The 15,297-nt window shown below is 37.9% G+C and overlaps 2 protein-coding genes across 4 annotated transcripts; one reads left to right on the top strand and one right to left on the bottom strand.

The window, feature by feature from the left end:
- Positions 1-242: 242 nt before the first annotated feature.
- Positions 243-7,275, bottom strand: LOC306856744 (E3 ubiquitin-protein ligase TRAIP-like). Of its 2 annotated transcripts, XM_079396177.1 has the most exons (16): positions 7,103-7,275; positions 6,866-6,970; positions 6,528-6,585; positions 6,341-6,427; positions 6,208-6,247; positions 5,999-6,126; positions 5,813-5,907; positions 5,369-5,482; positions 5,069-5,156; positions 4,881-4,970; positions 2,610-2,698; positions 2,374-2,529; positions 2,245-2,284; positions 2,056-2,163; positions 1,674-1,724; positions 243-1,571 (listed from the first exon to the last, which is right to left on the bottom strand). In XM_079396177.1, exons 2-16 carry the CDS (start codon positions 6,961-6,963, stop codon positions 1,455-1,457), a joined length of 1,359 nt encoding a protein of 452 aa, XP_079252303.1. In that variant the 5' UTR covers positions 6,964-6,970; positions 7,103-7,275; the 3' UTR covers positions 243-1,454. The 2 variants fall into 2 exon arrangements, with proteins under 2 accessions (XP_079252303.1, XP_079252302.1); XM_079396176.1 differs by having other exon boundaries at positions 807-1,571; positions 2,056-2,284; positions 7,103-7,254.
- Positions 7,276-7,454: 179 nt separating this feature from the next.
- Positions 7,455-14,166, top strand: LOC306856798 (protein SAND-like). 2 transcript variants are annotated; one of them, XM_079396275.1, is made up of 7 exons: positions 7,455-7,542; positions 8,143-8,413; positions 9,402-9,818; positions 10,581-11,048; positions 11,163-11,346; positions 11,444-11,591; positions 12,715-14,111. In XM_079396275.1, the coding sequence occupies exons 2-7, from the start codon at positions 8,284-8,286 to the stop codon at positions 12,853-12,855; spliced, it is 1,488 nt and encodes a 495-aa protein (XP_079252401.1). In that variant the 5' UTR covers positions 7,455-7,542; positions 8,143-8,283; the 3' UTR covers positions 12,856-14,111. The 2 variants fall into 2 exon arrangements, with proteins under 2 accessions (XP_079252401.1, XP_079252400.1); XM_079396274.1 differs by having other exon boundaries at positions 10,581-11,346; positions 12,715-14,166.
- The last annotated feature ends 1,131 nt before the right edge of the window (positions 14,167-15,297 follow it).

The raw sequence follows: 15,297 nt of genomic DNA, 5'->3' as shown, positions 1-15,297 counted from the left end.
ATTTTTTGTGAATGCTATCAGGATTCAAATAATTCACTGAATTCTTGCATTTTAAAGACGTGCCAACTGGAAATGGTCACATTGGATAAGGTTGCTCATGTTTTGGATTGACAGCAGCTTGGGTAGCATTTCTTAGAACTAAAAAAAATTAATTATAAAAAGATAGATATAAAAAACAATTGTAAAAATATATAATGCAGTTGTTGCAAATTGCAAGCGAATAATGCAATGTTTTCCTTATTGCTTCCCAATGGTGCATTTATTTGATCAAAATTACAGTAAAACCGTTACATGTCATTACAATTTAGAATAAGTGCTTTCTATGTTGTAATTTATATGTACATGTAATTTATTCCTGTGATGCAAAGCTGAATTTTCAGCGTCATTATTCCAGTCTTCAGTGTCATATGATCATTCAGAAATTATTCTAATATGCTGATCTACTACTCATGAAACATTTCATATTGCTGTGCTGCTTAATAATTTTTTCAGGATTCTTGGAAGATTACTGAATATCATGAAATACTCAAACCTTTAGCACCCTCTGCTGCCTGTACAGACTAACACATTACTTATAAAATTACATTTTGTGCAAGATTCACAAAAATGTTTCATCACAGCCAAAGCATTTCCAATTCAGCTTGTTGCTATTCATCTACATTACATGATACAAATGTTAACAGAAGGCTGAAGATCAAGTGAAGTTTTTGGCTTATACAATATTTTTTGAGTTTGATATATTACAAGGCACCTTTTGTCAGTTCCAAGAATCATGATAGAGATTACAAACGGGGGATGTAGATATTGATAAAAAGCTATAGTTTATTGTTTCAACCTATATTCATCTGTACAAAAAAAAAAAGGGGGATTCCAAAAAACAGACAAATTTCTACCAAAATTCATTCATAAAGGAAAAGACAGATCAGACAAATATCAATACAGATACTGGACATAAATTCTGACCTAAAGATGCTTCATCTGCCAGAAGTGCCGACCTGTTGAAATATGTTGGTGAGCAAAGTCAAATAAATAAAACACTTTTCTATCTCATGAGACGCAAGTTCATTTCAGTGTAATATGAGGCGCCCACCACCCAGTGGCACGATGCAGTCTGTACAAGGAAGACCCTAAAAACACACATTGATAAACATACAGATCAGCTCAGAGTGGCTACTGAGATTTCCACAAACACGTCTAGCACTAAACTTCATTTTCAGTCTCTACTGAAAATTTCCAAAAGCAAGTGGCATGAAGTGTTCTCCGTTTATCACCAGCTCCCTGTGGATGCAGATGGCCCTGAAACTGGTCAGACTCACATAAGAAAATGTTCTTAGCAATAGACCTCTAGGACCACATCCCTAATTAAAGCTGCTGTAAGTAGTTGCTTCCCTTATTGCATTTTTGGCTGGCATCAAGGGAAAAATATCTCTTGCAGGACTCAAAAGGGAGAGGTTTTATTCCAAGAAACCATCCAGAGTGGTCAGGCTGGAGGTGGGCTTGCTTGTAACAGGCCTGGAGACCTTCTTCCTCTTGGACTTCATGGTGATGGGTCGAATCTCAGATAAAGGAGACTGGTGGACATAGTTAAGGAAACATTACGAAAAAAAGCTACTTCAAATAATTATGTATATGCATAATGGAAGCAATTTTATATTTTCATCGGATAAGGATACAGGTTGGATAAATTTGGCTCTTCCTCCAAGTCCATCATAGCCAGACCTTACCTGGAATAAAAAAGATGCATTAAGGCAAACTGTTTAAATGTTTGTTTTTTTTTGTTGTTAGATTTCTGAAAGCTAAATTTTTAGTTCTTATTGAAAGAAATAAGAAATGAATACTTCTATTCAGCAAAAATGTCATTAAATTAATCAAAATTGAAAGACATTTAGTAAAGACATTTGTTATTTATTTATAACCACACATTATATTGCAGCCTTTGTGAGCATATTCAGAAACATAAGAAAATCTTAAACTTTTGAATGGTAGTAAATGTGTGCATGAAAACCAAGAAGAGTTTTGAGAATTAGTTGCAAAAAAAACATATACAAGTCTCACAGTGCCAAATTTGCATGGGTCCAGCATGCTCCCAAATGCGTTCTTTCTGAAGAGCAGAGAGTTCCTTAACATGGGCCCCATCATGACATCATCTTTAACACGAGCGTTCTGAGAGCAAAACCACACACATGCAAACATTACACCCTCCATATAATCCAATGTCAGATTCTTCAACACCAAGACACATACACTACGTCCGAGCGTATTTTCCGTGTTTTTGAATGAGGACCTGTGGAAAAATAAAAACAAATGGATATCAGTAGAAATCATATGAGCAGTGTGTGTGACTAAATTGTATTGTGTGGATGAAAAACTCACGCTGAAGGGTCCAGACGCATCTTCTTAGATGGAACCTGAACAGGTTTCTTCTCCACCTGTTCAGGTGTGTTAATGTCGAAGGTCAGGTTGAGGTCAATTTCCTGAGAGTCTGTCATCGGACCATGACCAGTAGGCTTCAGCTCCAGAGGAGCAGGGCTGGAAACACAAAAATCAACATCTCTTTCAGCAGATCTATCGAAAAACCAAAAGTATTGCTCAAAAAACTGATTTCTGACCTTTCGAAGACCAGTCTGCTGATGGCTTCATTAGTGCGAGTTGGAGTACTTAACGTCCGCTGAAGAATTTCCACCTTCTTCTTCAAGCTCTGTGGAAACAAGAGTTCAGAAACACAGCAGAGAATCAGAGTCGGTTTGTAAAAATTGCACCCCATTGTGGCTGATTTGAATGGTATCTTGTAAATGTATTTTGATGCATTTTTATGGAAGTTCTCAGTTCATCTTTCCCTTCAATTTCATTTGTGTACATATGTAATTTTTAACCTTAAGACAAGACACTAGAGGTGATCGGTGTAAAACTGATATCACCACACTTCCCCAGTTAGGGGAAGTCGTGGCCTAATGGTTAGAGAGTCGGACTCGTAATCGAAAAGTTGCGGGTTCGAGTCCCCGGCCGGCAGGGATTGTAGGTGGGGGGAGTGAATGTCCAGCGCTCTCTCCACCCTCAATACCACGACTGAGGTGCCCTTGAGCAAGGCACTGAACCCCCAACTGCTCCCCGGGCGCCGCAGCATGGCTGCCCACTGCTCCGGGTGTGTGTTCACGGTGTGTGTGTGTGTGTGTGCATTTGTTCACTACTCACTGCTGTGTGTGTGCACTTGGATGGGTTAAACGCAGAGCACCAATTTCGAGTATGGGTCACCATACTTGACAATACGTCACGACTTTTAATTACTCAAAAAACATTAAGACATTAAATTAGTATGTTTAAATATTCAAATTAGGCATTAACTAATTAAAAATGCACTAATTTGTGTACAAGTCCAGAAAAGAAATTTGCACATTGAAAATTCTTGTTTCATTTACACTGACCAAAATTATAAACGCAACAATTTGGTTTTTGCCCCCATTTTTCATGAGCTGAACTCAAAGATCTAGGACTTTTTCTATGTACACAAAAGGCCTATTTCTTTGAAATATTGTTCACAAATCTGTCTAAATCTGTGTTAGTGAGCACTTCTCCTTTGCCGAGATAATCCATCCACCTCACAGGTGTGGCATATCAAGATGCTGATTAGACAGCATGATTATAGCACAGGTGTGCTTTAGGCTGGCCACAATAAAAGGCCACTCTAAAATGTTTTATCACACAGCACATTGCCACAGATGTTGAAAGTTTTGAGGGATCATGCAATTGTCATGCTGACTGCAGGAATGTCCACCAGAGCTGTTGCCCGTGAATTGAATGTTTGTTTTGCTACCATAAGCCGTCTCCAAAGGAGTTTCAGAGAATTTGGCAGTACGTCCAACCGGCCTCACAACGCCAGACCACGTGTAACCACACCAGCCCAGGACCTCCACATCCAACATCTTCACCTCCAAGATCGTCTGAGACCAGCCACCCGGACAGCTGCTGCAACAATCGGTTTGCATAACCAAAGCATTTATGCACAAACTGTCAGAAAGAGTCTCAGGGAAGCTCATCTGCATGCTCGTTGTCCTCATCGGGGTCTCGACCTGACTGCAGTTCGTCGTCGTAACCGACTTGAGTGGGCAAATGCTCACATTCGATGGCGTCTGGCACTTTCGAGAGGTGTTCTCTTCACGGATGAATCCCGGTTTTCACTGTACAGGGCAGATGGCAGACAGCATGTATGACGTTGTGTGGGGGAGCGGTTTCCAGTTCCTGCCCATATCCAGCAACTTCGCATAGCCATTGAAGAGGAGTGGACAACCTGATCAACTCTATGCGAAGGAGATGTGTTGCACTGCGTGAGGAAAATGGTGGTCACACCAGATACTGACTGGTTTTCGGACCCCCCCCAATACAGTAAAACTGCACATTTTAGAATGGCCTTTTATTGTGGCCAGCCTAAGGCACACCTGTGCAATAATCATGCTGTCTAATCAGTATCTTGATATGCCACACCTGTGAGGTGAATGGATTATCTCGGCAAAGGAGAAGTGCTCACTAACACAGATTTAGACAGATTTGTGAACAATATTTCAGAGAAATAGTCTTAGATCTTTGAGTTCAAAACAAAAGTGCTGCGTTTATAATTTTGGTCAGTGTAGTTAACATACTAAAGAAACAAAATCCTTTCCGCAAAAAGCTTTTTCCGTCACTCCATAATTCAGAAAATACTGTCAACTGTCAGAAAAGAATAGGAATAAAATATTTTAGAATCCAGGTGAATGTTATATGAACCCTCTGTAAAAGCCTTCAGAATATAGATAGGATTAATGGCCTTTAAAGATACGCATAGTAACTGAAACCAACAAAAGCAAATAGATAAAGTGTAATAAAGTAGATAAAATAGAATTTCTAACAGTGATCTCTTTGTCTGCGCTGGACAGGTCGTTCTGAAGTGCCTTCATGTCCTCCTTTGTCCTGTTTGTCTCTGTAGTAGCCTTTTGCAACTGCAGTAATAATAATGAATTATAAATAAGAATACTTAAAAAAACAAAAACAATAAGCAATTATAGATTTCAAATAATAATATTTTTGACAAATGAACCTTGCTGTTAGAAGAGATCAGTTCCCTTTTTAGCTTCTCACACATCTCATTTGATGACTTGAGGCTTCCTTTCAGATTGTCATATTCCCTGAGAAGAAATAAAAGAGGTTTGTTCAAGCTGTAATATTTGCTCTATGGATATAACACTCAAATATAGCATATGAGGAAGCACAACTGGTAAACTGACATCGTAAAAGGTTTGAGGAAGTGGAAGTACTGAGGTTTTAAGTTTTAAACTATATGGCTACACTAGGTATCCAGCAGCGAGAGTGTGTGTATTTGCAGGAAAGTAAAACTTACTTTTTAAGTGAGATGCAGTATATGGACAGCTGTTCAACAGCAGACTGACCAACGCCCATATCAGTGATCATGGCTTCCACCTCTGACCTTTGACCCTGTAGGACAACGTCTAAACTAAAGGACAGAAACATACACGAGAGCACATGAACAAACAAGAAAGCCCAACCTTATAACTAATCAAAAAGTTAATTTATTCATTTAATTGTTCACATGGGGAGACGTAAACAAACGTTTCAGCTCTCAGGCCTTCTTCAGTGTGTTTATGTTATATCTCCTGAAGTGATCGATAAAAATAATAAATTAACTTTTTGTGTTTTGAGTGTGAATCACTATTTAGTTCTAAACACTCAATTATTGATAATGGAAGATTATTAAATTTCAATAAACACTTATTTACTCACAGTCTATCTCTCTCACATGCACTTGTCTTAAATGAATTACTACCTCTCGTAGGTTTTCATTTTGACTCGGAGTCGCTTGGCTTCCTCTTTGGCTGCCAGCCCTTCATTTTTCTGACTCTCCAAGAAATTCATCTGTTTCTGAGAATATCATGGACAACAAAATCAACACCTGCATTAAAGTACAATGCAGAAGGCATGCTGGACTAACAAACACAACAGATAAATGTACCCGGAGGACAGAACACAACATCTCTTTGTCTCCGACTTCCTTGCGGAGTCTATCCAGGTCCTTCTTCTGCCTCTCAACTGTGTCTTTTAGAGTGTCCACTGACTTCAGCTTGTCCCTCCATACTTTCTCTGGAATGCATAACACATAAAATGAATGGATGGATGTTTTAAGGATCAATCAAGAACTTGAGGAAATTATTTCAGTCTTACCTTTTTCAGACAACGCTGCTTTCATGCGATCAAGCTCATTCTGAAATTGGAACAATAAAGCCGAGCAATTCTGTCAGTTTACCGTGTTTAAAAACTCTGGGCACTGAATAAATTCAACAGCATGCTTTATCACCTGTAAACTTTCCGGATCCACTGGCGTCCCATCATCCTCTGGTGCAACATCGAAGAACAGTTTGTTGATAATGTGCCGCGTACTGACCTAAAACAGAAAGAGTGAAGCTTCATTTCAGTCCATACCTTCAATTAATTTGAATTAATCAGAAGAATAAGTCAGTTCACAGGTTAAGCCAATGGTTTACCTGTTTCCTGCATTGTGGACAGGTTTTGCTCGGGGCCGATTGAAACCACTGGAGAAGGCTTTGTTGAAAGCAAAAGAAACATAGAAAGTCATTGAGAAACATTGTTTAACATTCAAACATTGACATTTCTAAATATTTGAATGTACATGCATTAATTATTGGTCAGGTTTCCACACATTCTGACCAATTAATTTTCATAACATTATCAGGCCTTTTTTAACAACTAAAATAACAAGTTTTATAGACGTTGCATAAAAATACAATATCTATCCTTATAATAATGCATAAAATATTATAAAATTAAAACAAACATGCAGTAGGTAAAAGGAGAGACTTACCAGACATAATGAAAAGTGTGACCACAGTGAATTGCAGCCACATCTTTGGAATTATCAAAGAAATCTGAGCAGATGGTGCAGTATGCTCGAATGGGCATTGTTGATCTAAAATATTAAACACAACAAGGTCAAGATCTCTATGTCGATAACACTTTTCCTGTGTGGTTTGTTCATTACTGATATGTTATGATATTCTGTACTACGTGTTTATTACTTCAAGTGCTAATATTTACTCACCCAGATAACGCTGAGACGATCGACAGGTCTTATTCACACGTATTTGTTCAATTAAACTCCATAATTATGTTTATATGGCTTGTTTTTGGTTTAGTTTAGAGCTCGTGAAAACAAGTGAAGCGGCGCGCTTAATTCAAACGTAATGACTCCTCCTCTTTGATTGCGTCATCAACATACGACTCCCTGCTGCCTGAGAAATGTACGTTTTATCGGTATAAATGGTAAGTGAGATTTTATCATTTTTTAAGTGTTTAATTTTATTTGACATAAAAGCGGGGACAGTAGCACAGTAGCAATACTTAAAAAAACCTATATGTTGGTGAATTAAAAACTACATTTCCCATAGCGCAACGCTTCCGTGATGACCTCTGTGACAGCCCGAGTTGATTTTTGACCCCAGAGAAGTCAACAGACACTGATTTGGATAAAAGCTGTGTAAGGTACAGTAACGATAAATTGTGTTATTATGAGTCTAAGCTATGTGAACAACATCTGTTAGACTTGATTCAGTTCAAGCTGGGGCAGAGTAAGATGTCTTTTAGTGACATTCAACAGTTTTTAAAGGTTTAGCTCCGTGGCTAGTGCGTTAGCCGGTCAGTGAAAATCCATAAAGCTTCCATATGCGTTCAATTACAAGAATATCTCAAGTTTGGCTTTAATATAACGCTACACTAAAGTTTTAAACAGAGACGGGTTTTAATACAATTTGCTTTGAATTTTAAATTAGATTTTTGCTTGCATTATCATCATCATTATAAATATAAATAGTCTAAATTCTTGCGGTGTGTTTGTTAATATTTTGTACATAATTGTTAACACAGTAATGTAGGGAAATATCTTTTTTTTTTTTTTAAATGAAGGCAGTGATATTTGACCCCTTTTATGGGAACATTTTTATTCTAACAGCATTTTAATAACTTTAAATTGCATAAAACTGTATCTAAATCCATTAGAATAGAATGATATGAAATGCATCAGAAGAAGAATTAACTCCTGTCTTGTTCCTCTTTTAATGTGTCTTTCTGTAATTTCACTTCCAGACGCTGATGGAAACTTATACGTTGTACTGTCAGACCTTCAGAGCTATTGGGATCATGCAGTGAATCGCTCCTGGCACTGACTGGTGGATCAGGACACTGCATCCTCTCTTCTGCTGGGTCTCTCTCGTGTCTGATACCAGGATGGCGGCAGACGTCTACAATAAGGGTGCACTCTGGGAGGTTAAAAATGGCAACTTGGTGCCACCAGATCGACTCCGGCAGGACCGATCGGACAGTCCGACTCCAGGGCTGGTGGAAGGGACAGAGCCAGGCTAGTTTCACAAATTTTTACCTAAGTGTGTAATGATTAGATGTAAATATGTTCTACTTTTCTCCGGGATTGTAATCTTTATCAAAGTCTCTTTAAGGGTATTCTATAGTCTTTGTCTTTATTTTCCTTGAAAACATTTTTTGCTGCCAAAGTTTTTATGATGCTTTCACAAAGTTATTAAACAGACCCATATGGTTCTTAAGCCTAGTACAGGGTGGGTCTCTATAAACAAACCACAACTTATTTCTCAGTCATGCGTAGTATTTACCGTTGTGAGTGATCAAATAACTCGTATGTTTGTATGTGATGGATTACTAGAATCTCAGAATTAGTTTAGCCGCGTAAATGATTCTTTAGAGAAGCTGAAGTTTGTCACAACAGGCAGTTTCATAATGATATGAAAGTTTCAACTAAATCTGCTGGAAGATTTCCCAGAAGCCCTTGGGAGTATGTGAGGGCTGTTTCTTGAAACTGGAAAGTTAGGGAGTGTACCTGTATTGCATTTAGGTGTATATATTTTTTTTGTGGGAATGTTTGATGCTAAATAAGCGATTTTTGACCCATATACTGTCCAGTCTCAACCTGCAATGTTTTAAGAGATTCTGATTAATATTGGTTGAGTTTTTAACATAATTAACCGATCATTTACCGATATAAACTATCATTTAAAAGTTTGGGATCAGTAAGATTTTTCATGTTTTTGAAAAAAGTAATGCTCACTAATTATTTATTTGATCTAAAATGCAGTGAAACTGTATTATTAATATTATTGCTATGTAACGGAACTGTTTTTTAATTTAATATATTTTAAAATGTAATGTATTTTCTGAATTTTCAGCAGTGTTCCTTGTCACGTGATCATGCATCATTTTAATATGCTGATTTGGTGCTCAAGAAACATTTGTTAATTTCTTAATTAACATGCAATTATGTTGAAAACAGTAAGGTGTGCTATTACTTTTCTAAGCAATGTGTCACTTCTTATCAGGCGCTGGACAGGAGGGCGCCATGTTCGTTCACGCCCAGTCGTTTGAGGACCTGACAGCTGACAGCGAGCCCAACACCGATGACAAAGCTGCAGAGGTGGGCGACTCGAAACTAGGGAATGCTCAAGAAGAGGCTCTGGAAGGAGGTGAGGAGGAGGCGCAGGAGGGAGGTTTAGTTGTTGAACAGGTGGAAGAAGGGAAAGAGAAGGTTCGGAACAGCAACAAGGCAAAAGAGGAGGATGTGACTAGTGAAAAATGGCGGAGTCACAGGAAGCATATGTTTGTCTTGAGTGAGGCGGGGAAGCCCATCTATACACGCTACGGAACAGAGGAAGCGCTCTCTAGCATCATGGGAGTCATGATGTTACTCATGTCATTCGTAGAGGATAAGAAGAACATCATACGCTCCATCCATGCAGGTAAGGGATATCTAGAAATAAAGCAAAAGAAAAATAGCTGATCTTGATATACGCATATATATATATATATACATATATATATATATATATATATATATATATATATATATATATATATATGTATATATGTATATTTATAAATAAATACTTTTATTCAGCAAGGATGCATGAAATTGATCAGTGTCAGTAAGATATTTATAATGTTGCAAAAGATTTCTGTTTCAAATAAATGCTGTTCTTTGGAATTTTTTGAAACCGCGCAACTGTCAATAACATCAATAATTAGAAATGCTTCTTGAGCAGCAAATCAGCACATTAGAATGATTTCTGAAGGATCATGTGACACTGAAGACTGAAGTAATGGCTGCTAAAAAGTCTGCTTTTCCAATACAGGAATAAATTACATTTTAAAATTTATTAAAATAGGCTATATCTTATTTTTAATGTAATAATATTAATAATATTATATTTGAAATAACATTTCACAATATTACTATTTTACTATATTTTTAATAGATGCCGTCTTAGTAGTGTGTGTGCATTTTTTGATTATTTATTAATAATATTGATTCCTATTTTTTATTAATAATACTTAGTAATATCATTTTATTTAGTAATAAAAAAGCTGACTTGTGTCATGCTTTTTGGCTTTAAATGCAACAACACAACAAAACAAGCGATAAATCACATCTCTTCCATTTGATTCTACAAAAGTACTGCAACAACAGTATAGACATTTTTGTGTGTAAACACATCTTTCAGATGGCTACAGGGTGGTGTTCCTGCGGAAAAGCCCTCTCATCCTGGTGGGAGTCTCTCGAACTAACTGCTCCGACCGCGAATTGACGAGAGAGCTTCAGTACGTCTACTACCAGATCGTTAGCCTGCTCACCCTTACGCAGCTGAACCACGTCTTCCAGCACCGGCAGAGCTACGACCTGCGCCGCCTGCTGGCCGGCTCAGAGCACCTCACCGACAACCTCCTGCGGTTCCTCGACCGAGATCCAGGCCTGCTGCTGAGCGCCGTCATGTGCCTGCCTCTGGCCAGCTCAGCCCGTGACGTGGTCTCCTCCAGCTTGCAGGCTGCTAAAGCCAAGAACCTGGTGTTCTCCATCCTGCTAGCAGGAAACAGACTGGTGACGCTGGTGCGCAAAAAAGACCAGTTTCTGCACCACATGGACCTGCACTTGCTCTTCAACTTGGTCGGCTCTTCGTCTTCCTTCCGCGAAGGTGAAGGATGGACGCCGATATGTCTGCCCAAGTTTAACTCGGCTGGATTTTTCCATGCGCATATTTCTTATCTGGAACCGGCCTCAGATCTGTGTCTTATCCTGGTGTCCACAGACCGTGAGGATTTCTTTAACCTCTCCGACTGTAAGAAGCGGTTCCTAGAGCGCTTGCGCAGACGCAGTGCATTTCAATCTCTGCAGGAAGCACTGAGCATGCCAAGTTATCCTGTCTCACAGGTTGGCATACCTGAGCTGAGACACTTTGTGTACAAGTCTAAAAGCTCTGGGCTGTATACAAGGTAAGACAAGTTTAGCGATGATCATGAAAATATGCCTTTTAGATAGACACACATTGAAACTTCATGTTTTATGTAACTTCCTGTTTTTTCCTGTCAGTCCTGACTTTCCAGCACCATACCAGGTAGAAGAGGAGCATGAGAGGCTGATGGGATTGTACCAACACCTACACAGCTGCCTGCATCACCCCACACGTCCCCTGCGCTACATTTACCACTGCACAGAGACAGAGAACCTTTATGCCTTGGTAAGGCTGCCGTAAAGTGCAATACAGTGGCATTATTAGATTCCATTCAGAGATTTTGATGCGTGTATGCATGCTCGAGGAAGTATCCCGCTAATATCACATTGGCATATGATAGATTTATAGCGTTATGATTTCTGTGTTGTCTTGATTTACAGTTTTGTGCTATATAGTCATGCACTACCATTGAACTAAAGCTTTGGGTTAGGAAAGGTCAAAAGAACACCTTTTATTTGAAATAGAAATGGTCTATAACAGTGTTAAAGGAACACTCCACTTTTTTTGGAAATAGGCTCATTTTACAACTCCCCTAGAGATAAACAGTTGAGTTTTACCGTTTTTGATTCCATTCAGCCGATCTCCGGGTCTGGCGGTAGCGCTTTTAGCTTAATTTACCATAGATTATTGAATCGAATTAGACCATTAGCTGCATTTGGTCATCAAAAATGACTAAAGAGTTTCGGTAATTTTCCTATTTAAAACTTGACCCTTCTGTAGTTACATTGTGCACTAAGACCGACGGAAAAATTAAAAGTTGCGAATATTTAGGCTGATATGGCTAGGAACTATACTCTCATTCCAGCGTAATAATCAAGGAACAACCGTGGGTGCAGCAGGCGCAATGATATTACGCAGCGCCTGAAAGTAGTCCCCAGCTAGGTAACTAGTTATGATATAGCTGGGGAATACTTTCAGGAGCTGCGTAATATCATTGCGCCTGCTGCACCCACGGTACGGCAGCAAAGTTCCTTGATTATTACGCCGGAACGAGAGTATAGTTCCTTGCCATATCAGCCTAGAAAATCGCAACTTTTCATTTTCCGTCGGTCTTAGTGCACGATGTAACTACAGAAGTCTCAAGCTTTAAATAGGAAAATTATTGAAACTCTTTAGTCATTTTTGATCGAGATGCTAATGGTCTAATCTGATTCAATTATCTATGTTAAGCTAAACTAAAAGTGCTACCGCCAGACCCGGAGATTGGCTGAATGGATTCAAAAATGGTAAAACTCAACTGTTTAACTCTTGGGGAGTTGTAAAATGAGCCTATTTCCAAAAAAAGTGGAGTGTTCCTTTAATGTCTTTACTGTCACTTTTGATCAATGTAATGCATCCTCCTCTGTAGGTAACAAGTGGTTTCGAGCTCTACCTCTGTTTTAGTCCTCTGGGAACAAAGGGCCTGGCTGTGTCTGCTGTCAACAAGCTCCTGAAGTGGATCAGGAAGGAAGAGGATCGTCTGTTCATACTCAGTCCGTTAACATACTGAGCCAGTTCAGGCAGATCTGAACGCCAGAAACACTAGTTAACGTCTGACCCCAGACTGTTGAAAGAGCAGCATCTGTGACCCTGCTTGAATGATTAAGGATGTAGACGGATGCTGTCAGATATTAAGGGCTTGATTGCTATTTTGAGGGCTACTCACGCTGGTGAAGTACAGTCGGTGTAATTGGGAAGGTCTGAAACCATTCCTACGAGCAGTTGTCAAAGTATAAAATATGATATTTCGAGATAATTGCTTTTAAATGTGGCCCTGTGACTAGCAGCAAAACATTGAAGGCAGTAGATTAGCACTAATTATCTAATAAATGCTCACAATGTTTTTGCACTGCTGGAAACTAAACATCTAGGCCTGTGCTTTTTACTAGACCAGTCACTGTTTCAACATAACATCTACGGTTTTAAATGAGCCAACAATGAATAACAAGTATTACTGATTGCTTAAAAAGATTACTGAGCTGTGGTCTTCACATTTCCTTGTTTCCATAATACTATTCATGTCATAGTTGAAATTTTATGTTTCCAACCTGGTGACATGCAAATATTGTTAGTGTGGTTTGGTGGGACTAAAAGTATTTCCTTAAATACTAAAAGTATTTCCAAAACTGACTTTATCTATATAACTGGCTTTGCAAACAGTGCAAAATACCCAATGCATGGCTCGATTTGAAGAGGAATCCAGAAATTAATCGATCTATATAAAGTCTATCTTTGTGTCAAACGTTTCAATGACTGACCATGTGTTGCTACTGAGGGCTTCCTCAAATACCTAAAGGACCAATCAGAGATGCATTCTCTTGTATGTTTCTTAGATGTACTTAATTGTTAATGTGTTACTAATGCTTTAATTTGAATGAATAGGCTATGTGACACTTTGTAACAGGAGGACTTCTAATGTACTCACTGCTCATTTATGGTCTTGTTATTCTTGTCTTATGGGAAATGATGGGATAGATGATGTAGAGGAAACTAGGTTGAAATTTGCACATCTCATGTTTCAAATATATTGGTGGTGGTGGTGGAGGCTGATGTTTATGTTTATTTTCTGTCTCAAGCTATTTTGACATGTTAAAAACAATCAAAAGAAATTAAACTTTTTTCTCATTCACAGTTGTATTCTTGTGGAAACCTTGATACTTTTTTCAGGTAATAATAAATATAATGTTAAAAAGAACATCATTTATTTGAAATGGCAACATTATTATAAATGTATTTACTGTTGCTTTTGATCAATTTCATTCATCCTTGCTCAAAATAAAAATAATGAATTTAATAAAAAAATAAAAATCTTAATTATCCCAAACATTTGCTCAGGCGTGTGTCTAGAGAGAAATGCAAACTGATGATTAGATAAAGAAATTTGGTTTAGTTACTGGTTCACAATAAACACATGATTATAAAAGGAAAACCGACATACACAAGTATAAAAATCAGCATCGTTGACAATCGCAGAAATGATAGATGCTAAAAATATGCTGATGTTTAAATAATGTTATGGTGGTTGCGGTTAATATTAATGGAATAGTTCACCCCAAAAAATAAACATTTCACCTGTCGTGTTTGCCTTTGTGCTGATGAAAGTCATGGAACAACATGAGTGTGAGTAAATAATAACCGTTGAACAAAGGGCCTCCTCTGCTGTCAAGACCTCATATTTTATATTAAATAAATAATTCTAAAAAATAATAAATAACTCAAAAAAGGAAAGAATACTAATGAGATCCCAATGATACCAAATATTTTACAAGACAAACTGAAGCACGCTTGCTGATGTCCATAAAGTGTAAAAGGACAGTGTGTTTTTAAAAGATTAAAATTTCTTTTGAAAATGTCAACCTACATAAATATGCAAAAAAATAGTTTACCAGCCCCTATAATTTTTCACAGCAGAGCATGAAAAAGGTTGTGGGTTCAATTACCAGGGAACACATATACTGATAAAAAAAAAATAGCCTGAATGCACCGTAGGTCGCTTTTAAGCGTCTGCTGAATGCATAAATGTAAATTTAAAATTAATAATGAAATATTTGACAAAGTATTTCCTAATTTATTTGAATGAAAAAAACAGCAACAGTTAACAAAAGCAAAACTATTCTTCATATATTCCGATATAATAAGGTAAAATAAATGGGAAATAAGGTAAAAGTACATCAGTAATCACTGGTCAGTGTTCCTGAATCATTGTCACCATGTTGAATATATTTTCTCCACATGCTCTCAAAAGAGTGAACAGCCATTCTCAGAATCGATATAGTACACAATAAAGTTACGTTGATAAATGCTTGAATTCCTTTAGTAGATTTACATAATTTATTGTAGGGAAGAGCGGGGGACCCCCCAACTGCTTTTCCCAAAATCACCATAAGATAAAGTCATGATCAATTTTTATTGTAACTATGGACTATGTTGACAAGAGTGATGTAGTTTTCAC

Source organism: Barbus barbus (genome assembly GCF_936440315.1).
Source record: "Barbus barbus genome assembly, chromosome: 37".
Classification (NCBI taxonomy): Eukaryota; Metazoa; Chordata; class Actinopteri; order Cypriniformes; family Cyprinidae; genus Barbus; species Barbus barbus.
Note: the sequence above shows the minus strand (reverse complement) of the source record. Positions and strands in the feature narration are given on the sequence as shown.